The sequence below is a fragment of the Sinocyclocheilus grahami genome, unplaced genomic scaffold (assembly GCF_001515645.1).
Source record: "Sinocyclocheilus grahami isolate Dianchi unplaced genomic scaffold, SAMN03320097.WGS_v1.1 scaffold289.1, whole genome shotgun sequence".
Lineage (NCBI taxonomy): Eukaryota > Metazoa > Chordata > Actinopteri > Cypriniformes > Cyprinidae > Sinocyclocheilus > Sinocyclocheilus grahami.
The window spans coordinates 715,512-738,119 of NW_015505468.1; the positions used below are offsets into that span (position 1 = coordinate 715,512).

The following is a 22,608-nucleotide window of genomic DNA, read 5'->3' on the forward strand; positions in this document are numbered from 1 at the left end:
AACATCATCCTCCAGCGGCTCACTCTCGTGCCCAGCCGACGATCGTGAAAGCGAAACCCCCCTGCAAACTCATCGGCCAGATCCACCTGCGATCCCCACGAGCTCATTCCCTTCCATGCCTCAGCAGCGGCGGGTCCTGAATCGCAGGAAGCAGATGGCTGCCCCTCTTTCCTCGAAAAATGAGACAAACGAGAGCGGAGCTTTTCCCTTGCAAAAAACGCTCGCAGTGCACGCCGATTGCCCCCTCGGAGGCATCGCGCGCGTGCTCTTCGCCCAAACAAATAACGCATAGATTGTGTGTGTCATCAGATGTCAAACAACATCAACACTGATGCACACATCCTTAAACGCTTTGCTAGTGCGCGCCATAATGAGATGAATAGATCGCTCTTACCACAGAAATGCACGCTTCAAACAAAACAGTCAATGAAGACGAAGAAGAGAATGATGTGTGCTCCCAGTGCCTATTTATACTATATTCGCACCGGTAGTGATGTCATAGCTGTCGCCGGCCAACGAGTTGGTGTTTTTTCAATGTATGCTTCAGACACGGGTCACGACGAGGCGTTCCCCATAGTGACCCCGAGAGGACGCAGTTCGAAGTTCCCATGAAAGGGAAACAGTATAGGCCTGGCTCAAATCCTGTGTGTATCAAGTAAGGGGTAAGTTTAGGGGTAGGGTTGGTGTAGGGCAATAGAAAATACGGTCTGTACAGTAGAAAAACCATTACGCCTATGGGATGTCCCCACTTTTCACAAAAACAAACCTGTGTGTGTGTGTGTGTGTGGTCTTTCCATGGCCTTTGTCTAAGCTCCTCTTCAGTGCTCTGTGTGTTCAGTGAGCAGCTGGCTGGAGCGGACTGGACAACAATCTGTTGAGAGAGAGAGTGGGTGAGAGACATGAGGGCATTGCTGTCCCTTCATGATCCCACCTGCCCATTTGCTTCCAGACTTAAATCCACAACACCTGTCACAGGCTGTTAGCGCGCCACTGCTGTAAATGCTCCATGGTTAAAGGTCACTTCACAACACTGCTTTATTGTCCCACTACCCAAATTGTATTTATACAGAAATAATGGCCAGAAGTACTAAATTATTTTCTTCCACTTAGATGCTGCAGTAGTTCAAATGAAGTATCTATCTATCTATCTATCTATCTATCTATCTATATATATATATATATATATATATATATATATATCTGTCTATCTATCTATCTGTCTGTCTCTGTCTATCTGTTGAGTGTTCTGTCGATCGTTCACTCAATCGTTCAATCAATCAATCATTCAATCATTCTATATCTATATATATTCTAGATTGTTCTGTCGATCTATTGTATCTGTCTATCTATCATAAAGTCTATAAACCTATTAACTTTAAGGCTTTTTTACTTTTTTCTAGACTTTCAAACTTGGCAAACTTTGATTTCTAGTTAGAAGTACAGTCATGTGAATTTCAATTATATTTCATGACATTCAGATTAGAATTGCAATTCTGCATGTGGTTTGCTTTTTAAATGCAAATGGAATTAGAGAGTTGAATTGGAATTTAAAAGACATCCTTGTTTCAGTTCTGAATTGAGTATAACCCTGTTGCTAACTAGTCAACCAACTACTCTCACAGGCTAAATAAGATCCTGACTTGAAATAAACAGCATAATCTATCATCAAAAAAAATCTAACAAAACAAATAACACACCCTCTATCTCTTTGCTGCAGGTGAACATGCTTATTGGAATAGTGGTCTTCAACAAACTCATGTCTAGAGATGGCATCTCAGACAAGTCCAAAAAGCAGAGAGCAGGGTAAGTAAGTGAAGGTCAAAGTGATGGCTATGTGATACCCATCTATTTCTGGATTTGCACCAAGTCACTCATTTACCACTGGCCTGTTGAAGGTTTTAAAATATCCTGTCAAATATTTGTATTGGCGAAGTAAATTACTCATGCTCTCTCTCTCTCTCTCTCTCTCTCTCTCTCTCTCTCTCTCTCTCTCTCTCTCTCTCTCACACACACACACACACACACACACACACACACACACACACATATTTTCACACTCTCTCTCTCTCTCTCTCTCTCTCTCTCTCTCTCTCTCTCTCTCTCTCTCTCTCTCACACACACACACACACACACACACACACACACACACACACACACAACCACTAAAAGTTGAAAAACATCAGACTGAAAGCCAAGATATGACAGCTTCATTACTGGACTTGTATTGATTTGCTGGCCTGCTAACCTCAGGCTAGTCTTCTGATAGCTCTGTCATTAGCTAAGTGTATATTCATTGTTCATGGAACTGCACATACTGACAGGATCAAGGAGCCCTTGTGCTTTTAAAACACTTGTTCTGTTTTGCCTTTGTTTGATTGGACACAAAGCAGAGTGATCCATTAAACACTTGTGTTAATGATTGGACCGCCACATCCCTCACCTCAAACGAAAGGCTAAATCGCATTGAGAGATTGAATATTCCCATTCCGCTCCATGAATCGGCTACCTGGAAACTTCAAGAGGGTTCTCAGAGCCCTCCATCTTTAATTAAACTAACGCCACATCAGAAATCCCAGTTTTTAAGCAAAGATAAGTGCACTACATTGTTTAAAATGAGCTCAGGGCTCAACTGCTGTCAAGCTCATTGTGATGCATGAACGTGTTTTTGCCAGTACTATACTGAAGGCATGAGAACAGCCTTAATGCTCACAATGCAACTGAATTAGTGAATCTAATAGCTACCAATAGCCTCTCTGCATTGTAATCCGAATGTAAGCTGTAAAAATGCCATTTCGATATGTGACATTGCTTTGGTGGACCACCATACCGATGTCTTGACAGGAAACTGTGAGTCTTACTAATTGAATGAGGAGCTAATCAGAGATCTGAGCTAATCCAATGACCGGATATTTGTAATCCCTCCAGGCAAGAGTACATTCTGCAATTTTGCCCTAATTGATTTGTCTTTTTTTCCACTTTTCTTTTCCTGTAATGTTTATTTATAAGGGAGATCAATGCATATTGGGAGCTGCAATGGCTAACTATGGATTTTTCAGCTATTGGCTTTGATATAAAAAGTTCCCAGCGTTTAAATTCAGTCTGACTCATTTCCATATTCACATACTCTCTCATGCGGTCTTTCACATACAATACATATGCAGTTCTGTTTTTAGTTGTAATCATTTTTAGTACAGCAAACATCACTGATTTATCACGCATATTTGTGCTTTAGGAGTTTGCTGTCTGTCCCTAATCCCAAGTGCTCCATTTTGCCACGTAACTCTTTGTGCTGTGTGCATGATACCTCAAAATATGTGACTAATTTAGAGGAGGTGCTACTACTTTTCAAAGCAACCTGACTGCACCTGGCAGGCGATAAAATAGACCCCAAGGAGGGACCCAAGCCATATCTAGAGACTGCAATATCAGATAATTGGAAGTAGGCCAGTAAGCAACCGCATAGCAATGCATTAAAACCACTCAGAAACCTTAGCAACCGCATAGCAATGCCCTAGCAACCACCCTCAACACCCTAGGATCTTAGTGTCTGTTGTTGCACAGGCAAGCATTAGTCATATTTTCTACAGAAAGTATTACTAGGCTATTTTTATTATTGTGGTGGACATATTTCCTAAACAGTTAAATACTAAACTAAATTTAGGATCATGCTTTCAGTGTTTTAAGGTTGTCTGTGTAAAAGGCACACAAGTCCATTGTTGTAATAAGCTGCTCCTGCTCTTCGTTGCTGATCCCGAGTGCCTCTCATTTCCATATTTCTGATGTTCAGAGCACTTTCTCCAAGTCTGTGACATGAGGCTGCCTTTTGTTTCCGTTACAGTTTCAGTCAGCATCTCAGATTACACACTAAATTCAAAGCACTAAAATTCAAACAAAATGCTTTTGTTTTACAATGGCTTAAAGCAGCTGTATGTACAGTAGTTTTGTAGATTTTTTTGGAGCTCCCCCCAGTTAAGTGAGTTGAATTCGCTGTCGTAAATATATCACTCATAATTACAGTGGGTAGCTGTACACATGGATTTTTTTGCTGTCATAAAGCAATCCGATCTTTTTGCAGAAATTTGTACCTGCCCACCGAACTTATTTATTCTCAGAGCAGACATTTGGCAGGAGCGTGGGAAAGCAGAAGCCCAAGCCATTCGCTTGATTAGATGTCAGTATACCGAATGATTTTGAAACTGGTATTTCAAAGTAAAAAACATACAGTTGCTTTAATAATGCACAAACATCAGATTTTTAAAATATATTTTAAAATGTAATCTATTCCTTTGATTTGATTCTTTTTTCATCAGTACTCCAATCTTCAGTGTTATATGGTCCCTCAGAAATCATTCTAATATGCTGATTTGCTGCTCAAGAAACATTTATTATTATCAGTGTTGAAAACAGTTGTGCTGCTTAATGTTTTTGTGTTGCGTTGATGCATATAAATTTCAGGATTCTTTGGTGAATAGAAAGTTCAAAAGAAATAGCATTAATTTGAAATAGATACATTTATTAAATAAATAAATAAATAAAAAACTGAAAATCAGTTGCCCCTTATGTGAAAGTTAATTTCTGATGCTGCTGACACTGGCTTATTGTTCAGTGTTATTTTTTTTTTGTAACAATGTAGTCAATGCACAATCTTAGTCTTGACCTTAAAACAATAATACTTTACCCAGGAAACAAAACTGCATAAACATTTCCTGAGACATCATGATTTTCAGAGAATGTATAAATCTCACTTTATTTATTTATTTATTTATTTATTTATGTTTTCACTTAAAGTGGAAAAATCTCCCAATGGAACAAGACAAAATACATATGTATTCACACATACATAATCCATTTTTCCTAAAAGAAAAGGTATTCACTTTCCTTTACATTTTTAGTGCATTTTACCTTTTACATCCCAGGCTCTTATTTATAAAGACTGAAACGGGGTTCATTAAAAACTGAACTTTGTGGTTAATGACCTGAGGGAGACCAACCTGGACGTGCTGATCTGTTTTCTAACAATGCTTACACAAATCAGGGGGTCACGGGCAGTATCAGATGTGTGTGAATGTGCGTGCGTGTGTGTGTGTGTGTGTGTGTGACAACAGTGAGAGACTATCCTTCTCACTGCAGCAGCTTTTCTATAATACACACACACTTCAGTGAGCAGCTGAAGTAGGTTAGCCTTTGCAGCTCCCATCTGCCTCGTCTGCTGATTGTTAATGATCTGTGGTCGCATTTTACTGTGTTTCTCTCCATTTTCTCATTTTCCTGCCATCATCGTCTCTTTCTGTCTCTCTCTCACACAGACACACGCAAGCTACTTTCACGCTGTGACATTCATTACAGATCTCATTCTGTCGTTGCTGTTGTTCATTGCTTGATGCTGTTTTCTTGGCATTACTTTAATTTTGTCTTTCTCTTTCTTTTTCCTCTCTGTTTTGTGTTCCCTTTCCTTATGTGCGTGTTTTGTCGTCATTTTCCAAATATTCCATTTGTAATTCCCCTCCATTCTACATTCAAACCTTTTACCTTTGTGATGTTTGTGTGTATCGGTATGAATGTGTGTATGGATGGATATTTATGGGTATTTTTTTATTATTATATTACTCCCTACCTCCCTACTTTGTGTCACGTACATTTCTTTCCTGTATGAACATATATATATATATGTGTGTGTGTGTGTGTGTGTGTGTGTGTGTGTATTGGGTCCTGAAGTCCACCATTGGAAGCGCGTAGCAGGCTGCTCCTGAAATGCTCCAAGTGCGGTGTGATCTCCAGTACTGCCCTGTCCAGCTCTGCCGCCAGCAGCGCCATGTTAGTCTCATTCCATATTCTCTCTTTGTCTCTTCTTTCTCTCTCCATATCTTTCTTTTTTTCTCTCTTTCTCTCTCTAGAGCCCAACATTAACAGTAAGAAACAGAAACTCTTCAAAGAGTCGCCCTCCTGTCTGCACACTCCAGAACTACATCATTTTCTTTAATCTTCGCTGAAAAATGCCCTCAAAGAAGATCATTTATGGCATTACAATATTGCAAATCATTGAATAGACATTATAAAAATGGCTTTAGAAGTCGATATATTGTTTATTCGTCAGACATAAGCCTACGGGAACCACAATTCAGTGCAATAAATTTTGCAGTCCAGTCATAAAAGTGTCCAAGACAGACTTAGGGGCCATTCACACAGAACACGTTTCTGCTTTGAAAAATGCAAGACGTGGGTGGTGGAAGGGAGAAAAACACAAGGTCTCGGGAAGTGTAACTTTTTTAAACTTTAGCGTTTTTAGGACACAGCATCATACACGAGACACAGCAAAATACGTGAAACACAGTTATCAAAGATGTCAGTCTAGTGTGTTTACATAGAAAAAATAAAATTTGTCCACTGGAATTGAAAAACCTGTTCTGTGTGAACCAGCCATTAGGGGTCGTTCATTCAGTGCATGTTTTGTTTTGTTTTGTTTTGTTTACATGTGCCAATGGACATCTTTTCACTGCAAAATACTAAAGTATTTTTGTCAAATTTCTTTTAGATATTAAGACTTGTTTCTAGAGAATGTGTCTTTGATACAAGAGTTTTTTTTTCTTATATTAAGTATAAAAAAAAAAGAGACAGAAAACTGCCACTGCAGTAAGACAAAATACACTTACTAAAATACTTAATATCTTTGTGTCGTAAATTTAGTAAATCTTATTTCAAGGATTTTAACTTGAAAATTAAACAAAAATATGTGCAGGATTTTTTTTTTTTTTCGCAATATCTGGCTCTCGCGCTATGCTGAATAACTGTTGTAAAAACACAGAGGTCGTACATCTACCAAATTGCTCTTATGATTGGAAAAACGCATACTTAAATGTTATTTTATAAATATATATTTATTAATAAAATTCATTTAATTGTATTATTTATACAATTACTTTTTTTTATAAAAAAATGTATGTGTTAAATTGACAGCCATATTGAAAACACAAATACATGCACATAAACACAAACAAGGAGGATTGTGCTCTTTGAAGAGGTAAAGAACCAGAGTGTGGATCAGAGTATGGGCCACCTCTGATTCTTTTGGCTTTGGATAAATTGGACTCATCTCTGCTATTTGCTGGAGGGAGTCATGTTAATGAAATGATAATGAATTGAATGATATCGCTTCTCTGTTCCTCATTCTCTTTGTCATTTTTTTTTTCCTCATCCCATCCTTGCTGTCTGCTTTTTCTGCCTCTGCTATCTGAGTATAAATACTGTGTGTGGTGCCATAATACAACTTACATTCATAGAAATGAATGAAGAGGACTTCCTAAAGGAAGTTTGTGAGGACCATGTTCACATGATCCCACCAATCACCTCATTTTATTCGATGTCAGCGTTCCTGCTCCATTCCAACCCCATGCTCTCTCTCCAGTTAGTTAGGGGAGGACATTTAATTTGAGTCATGCTTTTTTACATCTACCAACTCAACCTTTTCTGCATTGTTATTATTTGAGCATGAGAACTCATACTGTAGATTTGCATAGAAGGAAATCTCTTCCTCTGTCTCATTGCTAATGTCCGTCCCATCACAGTCATATGCAGGAGACTGAGTCAGTGCAGCGTGAAGATGTTAAATTGATGCCCAGCTGTGGTGAGCCCTTGCTTGGCTGAGCCCATGTGGACAGTCCTTACTGACACCTGATATTTATCTAAATAGGCTCTGCATGATGCAGAAACAAAACACTCCAGTAGGATTAGCAACATGTTGGAAATTCATCAGGGCATGTTAGCATGAGTGCTCAGCATTATGAAAAGCAATTATTTGCCTGCTTTGCAAACAAACTGAGAGCGTGTCCAAACTGGATTCACTATGCGTGTCTTTTCATTGAATTATAAATTATTATTATAAATTATTACATTATAATTATTATTATTATTAGTATTAAGTAGTAGTAGTCTTTGCATGATTACATGTTGTCATTCCCTTATGAAAATGGACCATGGTAACCATAGTTTCCTACTAAATGAAATAAACAAATTGTAAAAATAAAATAAATTAATACAGAAAATGAAACTTGGAAATTGTCTCTCATAGTTGAGGTATACCTATGATGAAAATGACAGGCCTCTCTCATCTTTTTAAGTGGGAGAACTTGCACAATTGGTGGCTGACTAAATACTTTTTTTCCCCACTGAATGGCTGAATCTTAAAATGCAATATGTTTTAAAAATATTTTTAAAAGTGTTAACATGTTAGCTTGGTATATTAATTTAATATACTATTAATATAATTTAAAACAACAATACATACAACATAAATTGTTGAATTGTATATTATTGATATTATAATTTTATTAATTTCTAGGATGCATTTAATTCATCAAAAGTTCTTGTGAACATTTTTTCTGAAAATAAACAAACAAACAAATAAATACATAAAACGCAAAATCTTAAAAATGGAAATCTGCTACATATGGCGGAAACTTTGGTTGCCGTGATATTTTTTTGTATGGAATTCTAAATTATGCTTTCTCAATACTCCGTATGTTGCATATATAAAATGTAGCAATAACTAGGTCCGGGAGGTTTCTAATTATTACCCCTCTAATGACTCAAGTATAAATTTACGCTGTACTGACACTCAGTGAAATGCCTGTAGTACAGAGCTGGTTTCTAAATCTCATCAACACCATCATAGCTTGACTCTAATCATGATAATATCTTGATGACTAATGATTCCAGGTGCAGTTATGTCACCACCTTACTGTGTGGAGGATCAACTGCATTTTGCTCTGTACTCTCTCTGCACAGGGCATCGTTATGGAGCTCTTGTGTGGTTCTCCCTCTGTTGGCACTCACATGGATGTCAGCTGTGCTAGCCATCACAGACCGCCGATCAACTCTCTTCCAGGTGCTCTTTGCGGTCTTTGATTCAGTCCAGGGATTCGTCATCATCACCGTGCACTGTGCCATGCGCCGAGAGGTCAGTGGGTTACATCTATGATGCAACTGGCAATGATTCAGTTATATGTGTAGAAATTATTATAAAAGTCACAATTATGAATAATAAAGTTAATAAGAAGTCAAAGTGGTTGTTTTGGGTCAGAAATAGTCTTCACTGGGTAACTTGTGCAGAAGGTCACCCACAAGGAAAAAGTAGCCTGCTAACAACATTTATGGGTCATCAGAATATCAGAATTGTATGTATTTATAAAAATATATATATGTTTTATTATTATTATTATTTTGCTTTGTTTTTAATTAACAACCTTGTTGTAACATAAAAGTATATTGGCAGGAAAAATTGCATAAAATATTATTACATTTGCTTTGGAAGGCCTAAATACAAAATGGTTTTTAAAATGTTAACATGTTAAAGGGATAGTTCACTTTCAGTTACTGGTCCTCACTTCAGGTGTTTTTTAGCAAACTCCATGCGGGCTTTCATGTGTCTTGCACTGAGGAGAGGCTTCCGTCGGGCCACTCTGCCATATATATATATATATAAGGCAATGGGGACCAGCAACTGAAGGTGAACTATCCCTTTAACTTAGGATATTAATTTAATATACTATTATTATAATTTACTGATATTTACTGATATTCTGTTTTTCAACAATGCACATCATTTAATTGTATTATTATTTTAACAAAAATAATAGTAGATATATACAGAATTTCTATGATGCATTTAATTAATCAAAAGTAAATATTCTTTTGAACGTTTGAATGGTAGTGTGTGTGTGTGTATGTTTTATTTTTATATATTATAAATTATATGTATTTAAACATAAGCACTATCATTCAAAAGTGATCTGTGTGTGTGTGTGTGTGTGTGTGTGTGTGTGCATATACTACATTCATACTTTCATATTTAGAGATCCCTGGCCTCCGGCATCAAAGAGTTTGATAAACCCTGACTTAGATAACCTCTGTCTTCATCACACTATTATGTGCATGTGATTGGCCATAATAATATAAGAAATAAAAGTTCCACTGTTATACTGCCAGTCTTAGAGGACAGTCAGAGGTGTATTTAAATGGCAATTGGAGGAGGATTTTTATTTGAGTCCATTATTTTAAGGCCCACTTAGGAATTAAACTTGGCTTGGACCGCTGAAGCCGTCAATATTTTGAAATGGCATGCACTCCTTTCACATTATAATGGGTTGGTCTTACCGGCCATAAATTAATCAAATGATGGATCAAACTATAGTCACATTGTAGTGGGTCTGTAGCCAAGATGTGACAGTTTCAACTATCCAGCATGTACTGTGGTAACTTGGCTGACTTACACGTATCGAGTAATTCAAAATATGCTGCTGGAGTTTAAGGAGGGAGAGAAAAAAATCTGTTCTAAATTGCTAAGCCATATATGTTAAATCAATATCGCAAAACCAAAGGATTAGAGTAAAATAAATCCTGGTATTATTTTAGTAAATATATTAAAATCCATGGCGAGACTTTGATGTAATCCCTAATAGCTTTAGCAAAACAAGAGAGTGGAGTTTGTGCACCGGATCCTTGCGCTAGATGCAGTTTGATGTGCAAAGTACACTTTGAAATGGCAGAGCCAATAATGGAAAGGCAGCATTCATGATTAGCACAGGCAAATGAGTGGGGGATGGTTTATGGGAATAGTTTGTTCTCATGTATTTTTGAAGATAGAGAGAGCCTAGAAAGCATGCCATCGGGTGTCATTCTGATACGTCTACAGCTTTGACTCAGCAGACAGTCATCCATAAACAAGCTCTGAGAATGAGACCATCTCCCGCTCTGTCTTGCGAAACAGCCTAGTGTTCCTGCACATCGTAATTTTAGTTGCGGGGAGGAGAGCAGACTGATTACAGATTCTGGTCTAGGCCGGTGAATAGTGTTGCAGCATAATAACTCATGCTCAGTTGAATAGAAAGAGAAGGAATTTACTAAACAGTGCAGAGAATGTGCAGTCAATAAATAAAGTGTTTCAACAGCATATGCTTGATGCTATTCGGAGGACGCCAGTAGATTAAAGTGTCATTTGTTCAACGTGTAACCTTTGCAAACCATAAAAGTCGTGGCAGATCAACCACTTGGGATATGTACAACATGTTGTAGAATTAACATGTCTCATATGTTCTTTTTTGGCAACAAGAGCTCTGATCTTCCCAGTTAGGAAACACTGTGGTTTCACTTGGTCATTATGTAGGCATTTTGGCCATAAATCTGTATGCAAATGAGTGCCGTCCCATTGCTAAGACTACACTGTCATCAGGGGAAACAGCCTATCACACTTCTTTTTTTTTTCTTTTTTTTTGTATTATTATTATTAAAGGGAGTGTCTTCCTCCCTATTGTTGTAGAGCCTTTACATTCTGCAGTTATGTAAACTCCTGCGGAAATGCAAACAGGCTCACTGCAATGTTTGTCACTCAGGAATATAAACTAATATCAATGTTTTATGAGAAGTCACATACAGATGCCCTCTGTAGATTACTAAAATAACTAGATTAAACCAATAGATTCTCCTGAGTATATAGAAGCTGCTAGTGTCTTTAGGATATTTACTACTATCGTTAGTTTCATGTTAGCATCAACACAGGATGGTGGGAAGATATTCACCCCTCCTATGCATTTTTTTAATAATGTCTTAAGAATCACTGACAGTCTACTTGTTATAAAGTGATTGAGTATGTATTGACATTTTTCAGAAACTGAGAGAGGATGACAGCCCTAACATTAGTGATTGACACCTGCAAAGCACACGCTTGACGGGACAACTGTCAACTGTGGTTCCATTCATGTAGTACATACTAACCAAACTCACTTTCAAAATTCAGTTGTGACTCCTGAAATTTTAAGGGGTAGCTATTGTTATAGAATATGGTTGACACTCCCTTTCATACCTGAACTGTGTATGAACACAAGCAGGACTGACCACCTTATTCTGCTGCTGTATGCACAGTCCTAGAGAGATTTGAAATTATGATGTTTTCCTATTTGTTTGGTTGCCTTCTTGTTTTATATTACTATTTAATGGTTTTAAATTTAAATGAATGTCTCTGTGAGTCACCCTGGCTGTATCCCTTGTCTTCCCTCAGGTGCAGGATGCTGTGCGCTGCAGGATGGGTGGTTGCAAAGATGACAGTGAAAACTCTCCGGACTCCTGCAAGAATGGCCAGGTGCAGATCATGGTGAATAGCATTCCATTCCATCTCATCTCACATGGGACTCTCAGAGGGTTGGCTTCACCTTTTTTAAACATCACAGAATACTGGGTTATTGTGTTTCAAATCAGATTTGTTTTGTAAATTGAAGCAGGTGGCTTACTGTATGTGAATGGTTATTCTGGAGAAGGTTGCTGATTAAAATCCTGGTCAGCTCCCATCTGTGTCCTGTTTCCTTTAGGAAAGCCCTTTTGTGCAATTTCTAGTATTTAGATCAAAGTTATATAATCTTTGTTAAATTAGAGACTTAAAGGATTAGTTCACTCCAGAATTAAAATTTCCTGATAAATTACTCACCCCCATGTCATCCAAGATCAAAAAGTCAAAGAAAGTCAAAAAGAAATTAAGGTTTTGGAGGAAAGTATTCCAGGATTTTTCTCCATATAGTGGACTCCATATAGTGAAGGTCCAAATTGCAGTTTCAGTGCAGCTTCAAAGAGCTCTACACAATCCCAGCCGAGGAATAAGGGTCTTATCTGGAGAAATGATCTGTCATTTTCTAAAAATATATAAAAATTTTATACTTTTTAACCACAATTGCTCGTCTTGCACTAGGTCTGCGATGTGCATTCACAACTTCACACATAACATAGTCATGTTGGAAAGGTCACGTGTGATGTAGGCAGAAGTACCTACACTGGTTCATAAAGGTAGGGTCGGGCGAAAATCTAATTTTCACCTCCAACTTCACAATCATCTGACGTTGTTTTACCTTTTTTTGTAAAGGGCGTTTGACTTAGTCTTTACACGTTCACTTTGTAAACACTGGGTCGGTACTTCCGCCTACGTCACTTTCCAACGTGATTGAGTAATGTGTGAAGTTGAGCTAGTGCAAGATGAGCATTTGTGGTTAAAAAGTGTATATATATATTTTTATTTTTTTTTAGAAAATGACCGATAGTTTCGACCCTTAGTCCTCGGCCGGGATTGTGTAGAGCCCTTTGAAGCTGCATTGAACCTGCAATTTGGACCTTCAACCCGTTGGTTCCCATTGAAGTCCTCTATATGGAGAAAAATCCTGAAATGTTTTCCTCCAAAACCTTCAATTCTTTCGACTGAAGAAAGAAAGAAAGACAGGAACATCTTGGATGACATGGGGGTGAGTAAATTATCTGGAAATTTTAATTCTGGAATGAACTAATCCTTTAAAATCAGAAGCTTTTTGAATAGCTTTGCTCGTATTGAAATGTTTTTGAAAGGTCAACTAGTTATGAATATTAGTTATAATTACCAGTAATTATATCCAATACGAGAAAGCAATCAAGAATGTCAGTAACATACTTAGCACTTGTAACCTTATGGGGTATTTTCATGCAGTTTTTAAGCCCTTTACCCAGGGCCTTGCAGTGATTTGTTCATGTAAAGGACTAGACTTGCATGTAACCATGGTAACTGCAGCAGGAACTCTCCAAGTGTGTGTGTGGATCTGTTTGGATGAGAGGGATCACTGCCTCTGCAGGTCTGCTCCACCTTTCCGCTTCCTCTCTTCAACTCACCCCTCATTTTTTCTCTCTTCCTACCTTTCTCTCCGTTCTGCCTCTTTGCCGGCAGAGGTGCCCGCACCGGCCCAGCCTCTACAGTCAGGAGCAGTGCGGCTCTCTCCGATATTCACCTGGGTGCTGCCAAGGCTGCCACCAAACCTGCCCCGCCCACCCTCCTCTAGCCTTGGCCAATCACAGTCATGGACATAGCCATAACCACACCCACATTCTTCACCAGAACCACACTCAGACTCTAAACCACACCCACCTTCTCAATCACAACCATGCCCACAGCCTCAACGACAACCATGTCCATACTCTCAACCACACCCTCGACAAGAACCACACCCACGCCCTGAGCCACAACCACTTTCATACGCTTAACCACAACCATGCCCACGTTCTCCACCAGACGCAGAACCTTGTATTGGAGCAAAACCACATCACTGTACGTCTCTGAAATGAGCTTGATTGCATGTGTTTGTATTAGAGTTAGTGCTGTCAATTTTAGAGTCGAGCTGACAGCGTAGCGTGAGCATATTAGCCAGCTAATTAGATAAGTGGTTAGCTGTCAGCAAGTTATTTAGTGCAAAGTAACTGCTTAGTTTCCATGGCTGTGCAATAAAAGTTTTGCATAGTCGCAGGTCTCTTTTCCTTTTTAACTTTAACATGCAGGTATACGCATACATACAAGTTGCTCTCGCTAGGGCATGCTAAAATTGTTCCACAGTGTAATGCCCTGACTAAAGCTTTGTTTTGAACTCCTTTGAGAGTCAATTCTTTTGGCAGCAATAGCCAACGCTGCATTCTAATGAGGGCCCGGAGTTAAAAAGAGCTGCTCTGGGACGGACATTTTTGGTTTACCCTGAGGGATGCAGTCAGTTTGTGTCCATTGTATTGTATCTTTTTTTAAGAGTCCTCCTCTTTTTTCATAAAAATAATATCCATTTTATTTGTTTGGAAAGTCAAGCCCAGCTGTGTCAGACAGCGGTATGCTAATTTATGTTCACTTTGGTTCATTGTAATTAGTACTGGTGCTAAAGAATCTGCTATTTATTGTTGCAGATGTGTTGCATTAGACTAGTACTTTGTCGAAACACAGCATGGTGATTGCTAAAATTAATTTTTTTTTTCTTTTTGATGGACTCTTTAACCACCACATACTGCCTATAACAGTGCTTAGCTCCACCCTTCATCATACACAAGCAGGATTGGGGAGTAACGGAATACATGTAAAGGCGTTACGTAATCAGGATACGAAATACTAGTAACTGTAATCCGTTACAGTTACATCAAAAAACAATGTATTCAGATTACAGTTACATTTTGTAAAAAGTGGGAATACTATAAGGATTACATTTATTTAATTTAAAATTAAATAAATGAGTATTTTGACATAACGCTTTATATTTAGCGCTGCTTCATCATAGTTCCTGGTAGAGCCCTGCACAGGCCTCAAATATAGGCCCTAGCCCATTCCGTGTCCAGCAGCTTATCAGACTTACCGGCCCGAGCCCGTCTTTTTCCCCCTTCTCCCAAAACATCTTATACTACTGTTTCAACTATTTAAATAGTTCAGTTTTGTATGTAATGGCAAAGTGATTATATTTCGTTTCGTTTTTTTATTAAGTTAATTTAGAAAAACGTTTGGAGCATTTTTTTTGTTCGTTACAAGTTTTAGTTTTTTTAAAGTAACGACCAAGCGGCCAGCGGCAGACAGTAAGCTGATCATAGCCAATGTTTGATCAATTTAGCCTTCTCAAATCATCACGACTTGCCTAAAATAAAATCTATAGATATAAAACAGTTCAAGCATATAACAATGTTTAAACATTAAATCTAGATAAATGTGCGCTATATCCAATAGTTTGTGCGGAGAGTGCAAGCTAAAGCGCGCTTTGCAGAACATGGAGGCGCCAGCACGCTCACTTGCATTTTTTTTCAGTGGATAGCCTACGCCGTTATTTTTGCTCATAAAGGTAAGAGTAATACATCATTCATAACTGTAAAGGGTTTACTTTTATTTGTGTGCATTCACAATATAAACAAAACGTTGTGCTTTTATAAAATAAAGAATATAAACATGATGCGCTTTATGCCGTCTCGTCTTGAACAGGAGCGCTTCACAAAAATTAACCGAAACTCAGTGAATAGATGCCTCACAGGCATGATAAATATATCTATAGAAAGCTTTAAATTACTACTTAACAAAATAAAACAAATCGAAAACAAAAACTCTTTCATTATAATCATAATCCGTAAAGATGCACTTCTCTCTAAAGGCGTTTCTAATGAGGAGATGGCGAGTCAGGATCGACAACTTCATCCTTGCGACACCGACTCAAAAAACACTAGTTTATTAGTAAATAATTCACATATCTCCTTAATATTTCTCCCAGACACATTCATGATAATTACTTTTGCTGGGGCTTTGCCGGCAAGCTTTAGCCTTGCGTGCATTTGAACGCAGATCTCTACAGCTGCGCTGACTGCACGCAGCATTTGCTGCTGCTGGACACTAAACACGTCAAGCCGCTCTTGACAGTCGCACGTTTTGTTTCCACCAGCACAGCAATTTTTTTTCATCACTAATTGATAGATATCTAAAATATAAAAATAAGGAGAAGCCTAAAACAGGCCCGAGGCCCAGTTCACGTCTAAACTATGACGTGAAAATTGGCCCGAAGCCCAGCCCTAGGGGCATAAAAAAGTCATGGACTTATTTACATATGTAACTTGAAGTAATCTAAAAGTAATCAGATTACATTACTTTTATATTGTGGTACCTGGATTACGTTACTGAATACTTTTTTAATGAAGTAATTTGTAACTGTAACGGAATACATTTTAAAAGTAACCCTCCCAACCCTGTACACAATTTGTATGACCCAAATGTAAACTATCAAGAATTGGTCTCTATATATTTAGTTCACTTGTGGACAGCCTGCCATTTGTAACAAGCTGAAGTAATCTCTTCTCTATCCTTCATTCACCTACACAGACGGACTTTGAGAAAGACGTGGATTTGGCGTGTCAAACAGGTAAATTCTTCTGGGACCTCCATTTTGCCTTTCACTACTGCTGTCCTAGATCTTTGCTCTCTCATTCTTGCACTTTCCTTGCCATGTTTTCACTTATTTGCCCTGGTTCTAATGCAGTTTGTTTAGTAAAACTTGTTCATATAAAGTTAAACCTGCACATCATTGTCTCCCCCTCACTTGCAGAAAGAGGACACCCATGTAAGTCTCACTCTAAAGTTAGAACATTCCTGTTTGTGTCATTTGTGTTAGACCATAGAATTTTGTTGTTTTGCATAAACTGACATACAAAATGTGCATGTTCACTCTTTTATTGTCATATCCTTATTATTTGCCATACTAGGGCCTTAATTTTAACTTGGAATATTCAGTTCCAAGAACTGTAATGGGCTGGTTTACTTTTAACTAGGGCTGTCAGTCTATTAAAATGTTTAATCTAATTAAAGGGTTACTCCACCCCAAAATAAATTTTTTGTCATTAATCACTTACCCCCATGTCGTTCCAAACCTGTAAAAGCTTTGTTCATCTTCGGAACACAATTTAAGATATTTTGGGAAGACGAACGAAGCTTTTACAGGTTTGGAACGACATGGGGGGTAAGTGATGAATGACAAAATTTTCATTTTGGGGTGGAGTAACCCTTTAATTACATGATGTGTTGATTAATTAATCTAATTAATCATACATTAAATTTGGCTGTGAAAATACCCACAAAAGATAATTTAAAGTTATGATTGTGTTAAATGAGGAAGTATCAATTAGACATTACAAAGAGTAGCTTTAGAAATAAATATTTTTATTTGATTCAACATAAAATGTATTACAGATAAATGTTTAGCCTACAGTGGCCTAACATAAACAATGGAGCATAAAAGAAGATACTTTGAGAAACATATCTGTATTTTTTATTCATGCAATGAAACAGCTTTGTTACGAACAGTCTTCAAAATACCTTATTTTATGTTACGCAAAAGAAAGTCATACAGGTTTGAAATGACATGAGGGTGAGTAAATGAGGACATGATTTAAATTTTGTGGTGAACTATCCGTTTAAGGTTTTTTAAAATTAAATTATACTCTAAATAAGAAACTAAAGCTGCCAGCAGGTGGCGTTAAATGTCTTTATGAGTCATTCATTCATTCTCTCTATCAATGGGCCTTTGAATCATTGGTTCACCCGATTCGTTCAAAACGCGGATTCATTCAGAAACTAAACACTGCTCGGAGTGCTGCTCGGAGACGCACAACAATATATGGCCTTATAGGTAATATTTTCGTTGGAAAAAGTGAGCAAAAACAGACAATATTGTGTTTAAAATATAACACAATATTAAATTCTTATTTAATGAACTGTTGTATAAAATCACATTTAAACTCCTGATATTCGGGACAAAAACAGCACTCATGTGATATTGCTCTCGCTGCTCATGTGATATTGCTTATCATATGATATAAATATGAGACAAAAACTCATACAGGGGTATTTTTGCCCCAATAGCTTGTATTTTAGGGCATAACTGCATTTATGGTGTCGTTGCCCTGCATCATGTTTGTCAACAGTCAGGTCTGGGGGCGTTAATGGCATCTAAATATTTTAATCGCATTATTTTTTCATAACTAACTAATTAATTAACTCGTTAAACTGACACCCCTAGTTTTAACACTAAATCAGCTTGATAGTGTTTCTAGTTTCACCTCATAAAGAAAAAGTATGTGGTGCAGCGTTGGCATTTCAGGTTTATTCAAGTCCAGACTTATCTTGGTCTGTAACCTCAACATTATTGGAGTAGAAACAAATATGTTGATCAGTTTTGTAGAATAGAAACTACCATTGCTGTAATATTGACCTTATAAAATTAAAAATAAGACAAAATCAAGAAAAGTTATATTTTTGTTTCTTTTAGAAGTACATTATTTTAGATAAATGCAGTTGCTCCTTATTCATATTTTTCCTTTTACCTTTTGGAGTTATGTTGGCTGTGTGACCTTATTAATTATGTATGAAATGGTTAGGCCATTATGGCTGATGTTTTTTTTCTCTTAGAGGAGCTGATTTGTGCATGGCTTTCCTTCCTAACCCTACCTAATTCAAGTGAACTCCTACTGTAACACCTCTGGGGCACCAACTTTTGCAACCGTCCAACTTATGCATGCCAGGACTCCTGGATACTAATTCCCCTGCCTGAAAATGTTTGTCCTTTCCTGCCCTTCACTGCCTTACCTTTACCTGCTCTGTTGACCTCTGCACTGATAAACTCCATTTCCATGCACTGTAACTGAGCTCATTTTCTTTTGTCTTTTTTCCCATCATTCCCTCTACCGATCACATTCTCTCTGCACCCTCTCAAATCAATCTTGCTTACTCTGTTACCGCTTCAACCTCTCTCCAAAACATCTGGGCTCTATACCTTTGGGAACTGCTGTGTAACCATCTTCCATCCCACCCCTTTCCTTTTCTGTCATGTGTTGTTTCACCATCCAACTTTGTTATAATCGGTTTCTCTCTCTGCTCTTTGCCACTCCATCCATCTGTGGGGTCTTGTGCACTCGACCTCTGCTTCCTTCTCTTTCTTCCTCCCCACTTCTGTCTATCTGTTCTCTTTCTCTCTTCCTCTCTCCTTCCAACCTCAGTCATCTTTAAGGAGGTAAACACCTGTAACCCTGCTACCATAACTGGCACTCTATCCCGCATCTCTCTGGACGACGAGGATGACCCCAAATTGGCGGCTCATCAGGAAGGCGTTAATTTCAGCAGCCTGCCTGGGAACATCCCACCCCCTAACCTCCTGGTGCAGGTACCTCCTTTGGGTCCCCTGAATGAGCTAAGCGAGCAGCCACTAAAGAAGGAGGTTAATGTGGAGCAGCAAGGTCAGCATCAACAATCTGGACCCATCTACCTGTGCACCGAGAGTGGGCTGGGTTGGGCCCGACCAAACCCTTCTTCCACCCAGGATTCAGCTGGTGGCAGAGGTGGGGAAGGGGACTACATGGTGTTGCCTCGTCGGACAGTCAGTCTCAAGCCCCCTCCTCCAGCCCAGGATGAGGGGAAGCCCCTGAACATTACAATGGATGACCCTCCCTTTCCTCCACCCCCTTCACCCTTGACTCTGCATCCAGCAGAGAGTGAGGCATACCCTGCAGACTTTACAGCTGTGGACCATATCAGCATGAACCTAAACCGCTCCTACAGCATGCTCAAACAGTTGCCGGCCTACACTGGGCACACGCACTCCCACACCAACACCCACACCCTACAGGTCAAGCAGAATCGTCCCTCTGTCCGGCAGATCCTCACCTCGGGAACAGTGGAGCGCACCAGAACCCTTCCCCGTAACCTGGGCAGCACCAACACCAGCCACTCGGCTGGATCTTTGGAAGTAAGTAGGGGTTAAAGAAGGGGTTCATTCTTTCACAATCTACAACCATCACTACCGAATGAGCCAGGGTATTTTGGAAACCACCTGCGGTTTGCAGTTTTGGCATACAACATAGCAGCACAATAGTGTTGTAATCTTTTAGCATTCTTGCCAAAAACAGGGAACTGGGGACCACATAGCATAAAGAATCATTATAGCAGGAAAATGTAAATTAGATCTGCATAAAACATCACCAATATGAAACCAAACATGAATGCAGTGATTGCAAACACGACAATCCAAACACACAAACTGTACATTCCTACCTAGCAACAGACAAATTATCACTAGTTCCCTATCGATACTTCACTCGTACTGCGTCTGTTTAAGACACTTGGGGAAAACTCCTTTTTCTCCGATGACTGAAACCTTTCAATAACGCAGTGTAACTGCACGGCCATTAGTTCGTGCAGTGAATAAAAAACGAAAAAAATCATCAGCGGAGCTGCACGAGCCTATGGTGGTAAAGCCCGCCAGAATGGGCGGGGTCATCTGGCTATATAAGCAGCACATTGCTATAGGATCCTCAAATTATTCTCCTTCAGCGACGACTGCTAGATCTTTGCTCTACGAGACTACAAAGCCTTCGCCGTGATCAAGCCTCGCAGCGGATCGAGAGACCCCTTCCTGCTCGGCCATTCTCGCCTCTTCACGGTCTCCGGTTCCCTGCCGCTCTCTGGCGATATAAAAGAGCAAATTTCAGAGCAAATTTTCAGCGTTGTTTCAAATGCCTCTCTGCACTCGCGGAAAGCTTTCTTTTCAGAGAGCAACTCAGCCCCTCCGCCCTCCTGCTTTCTTCCTCCCAGGAGCCTGTGAGGAAAAAGCAGTGGGGCAGAGGAACTCGGCGCTCGGTGACGAGTGAGCCCATTGCGGCTGAGCCCCGCGTGCCTCAATCTCTTCGCTCAGAGAAGTTTCTCCAGTCCACTTATCCCTCCCAGACCAACGTCCCTCTGCGGCTGCGGGCAATCTGGTCTTATTTGGAGGAAGCGAGTGTGACACCATGGACGACAGCATGTCGTTGGAGGCTTCAGATGCGGAGAAGCTGTTGGGCTCGTACATCGACCCCACCCCCTTGCCATCTGCACAACCCAGCACAGCCAGCACGGGCACGAGCTTTTCCACATCCTGTCTAAAGCTGTGGAGGAGCTGGATTTGGAGTGGTCTCCGCCGGAGGAGCCCACCCGCAGCCGCCTGGATGAGTGGTTCTGGCCGGGGCACAGTCAGGCCCCCCGACAACGAGCTTCACCATTCTTTCTGGAGGTCCACGACGAGATCACCAGGTCTTGGCATGCCCCCTACTCGGCCCGCCTTCGTGCCTCATCTTCGTCCGCCCTCACATCAGTCGATGTCACCGAAGAAAAAGGTTGCGACAGACTGCCTCCCCTGGATGAGTCAGTGGCCGCGCATCTCTGCCCGCCCACGGCCATCGGCTGGAAGGCAAAGGCAGCCTACCCATCCAAGCTGTGTAGGGCGAATTCGGCTCTCGCCGGGCGACCCTACTCGTCTGCTGGACAAGTGGCCTCAGTGCTTCATTCTATGGTGGTCTTACAAGTCTTCCAGGCCAAGCTCCTCTGTTGCATGGACGAGTCCGGCCCAGACCCCGCAGCTTTTAAGGAGCTGCGCAGTGCGACCGACCTGGCTCTACACACCACCAAGATGACAGCGCAGGCGATTGACAGATCCATGGCCAGCCTAGTGGTGCTGGAGCGCCATCTATGGCTAAATCTGACAGAGATCAAGGATGCGGATAAGCTCCCCTTCCTCGACTCCTCGGTTTCCCCTACTGGCCTGTGTGGACCTGCAGTTGAAGGCTTCACTGAATGCTTTACTGCTGCACAGAAGTAGTCTCAAGCAATGCGACACTTCCTGCTTCCAGTCACCCCAAAAATGTGCCGACTCAGCACCCCGTGCCACCAATTGCTCCCATGGCTCCTAAGCCCGAGCCTCACCAGTGCTCCCGCTCGGCCAGACGCCACCAGTTTCCTAAACGCCAGGTCCCCTGACCCTAGATAGCGTTGGACCCTGCGCCTCAGGTGTCATCCTGATCTGTGAGACAGGAAGAGGAGGGGGCCAAGTCTCGCTGCAGCCGGACCACCCCCCAAAACGCCTCTGTTATGCCTCCAGGTTCCGGGTGCCGATGGCAGTGTGTTTGTGACCAAAAATACTGTTGTGAACATGGGGCCCGTTCTAATCACATCCACACAACTGGCCATTCAGCAGCTCGCGGCCTCATTCAGAGTTGGAGCCTCTCGCCCCCTCAATGTGTTTCAGAGGATGCTAGGCCTCATGACCTCAGTGTCTCCTGTACTACAGTTAGGCCTGCTCCACATGCGGCCCCTTCAGTATTGGCTGAAACCACGAGTTCCATCCCGCACCTGACGTCTGGAACGCCTTCCAGAACACCTGTCCAGAACGACGTCTGGAACGCCTGTGTACCAGCCCTGGCCCCTTGGAAAGATCCTCGTTGGATGGAACGGGGCGTGCCCCGGGGAATGGT

At 40.3% G+C, this 22,608-nt stretch overlaps 1 protein-coding gene across 7 annotated transcripts in view; it reads left to right on the forward strand.

Annotated features, from left to right (window-relative positions):
* Window positions 1-22,608, forward strand: part of adgrb2 (adhesion G protein-coupled receptor B2) — a 336,322-nt gene that overhangs the window by 292,194 nt on the left and 21,520 nt on the right. For 6 of the 7 annotated variants that reach the window (XM_016292623.1, XM_016292626.1, XM_016292627.1 and 3 more), the window contains exons 23-30: window positions 1,718-1,803; window positions 5,716-5,814; window positions 8,782-8,953; window positions 12,050-12,142; window positions 13,727-14,104; window positions 16,658-16,697; window positions 16,881-16,895; window positions 19,327-20,072. In XM_016292623.1, the coding sequence (XP_016148109.1) occupies window positions 1,718-1,803; window positions 5,716-5,814; window positions 8,782-8,953; window positions 12,050-12,142; window positions 13,727-14,104; window positions 16,658-16,697; window positions 16,881-16,895; window positions 19,327-20,072 (1,629 nt within the window). The remainder of the gene's footprint in view (window positions 1-1,717; window positions 1,804-5,715; window positions 5,815-8,781; window positions 8,954-12,049; window positions 12,143-13,726; window positions 14,105-16,657; window positions 16,698-16,880; window positions 16,896-19,326; window positions 20,073-22,608) is intronic. The other variant, XM_016292624.1, reaches the window with a different exon arrangement.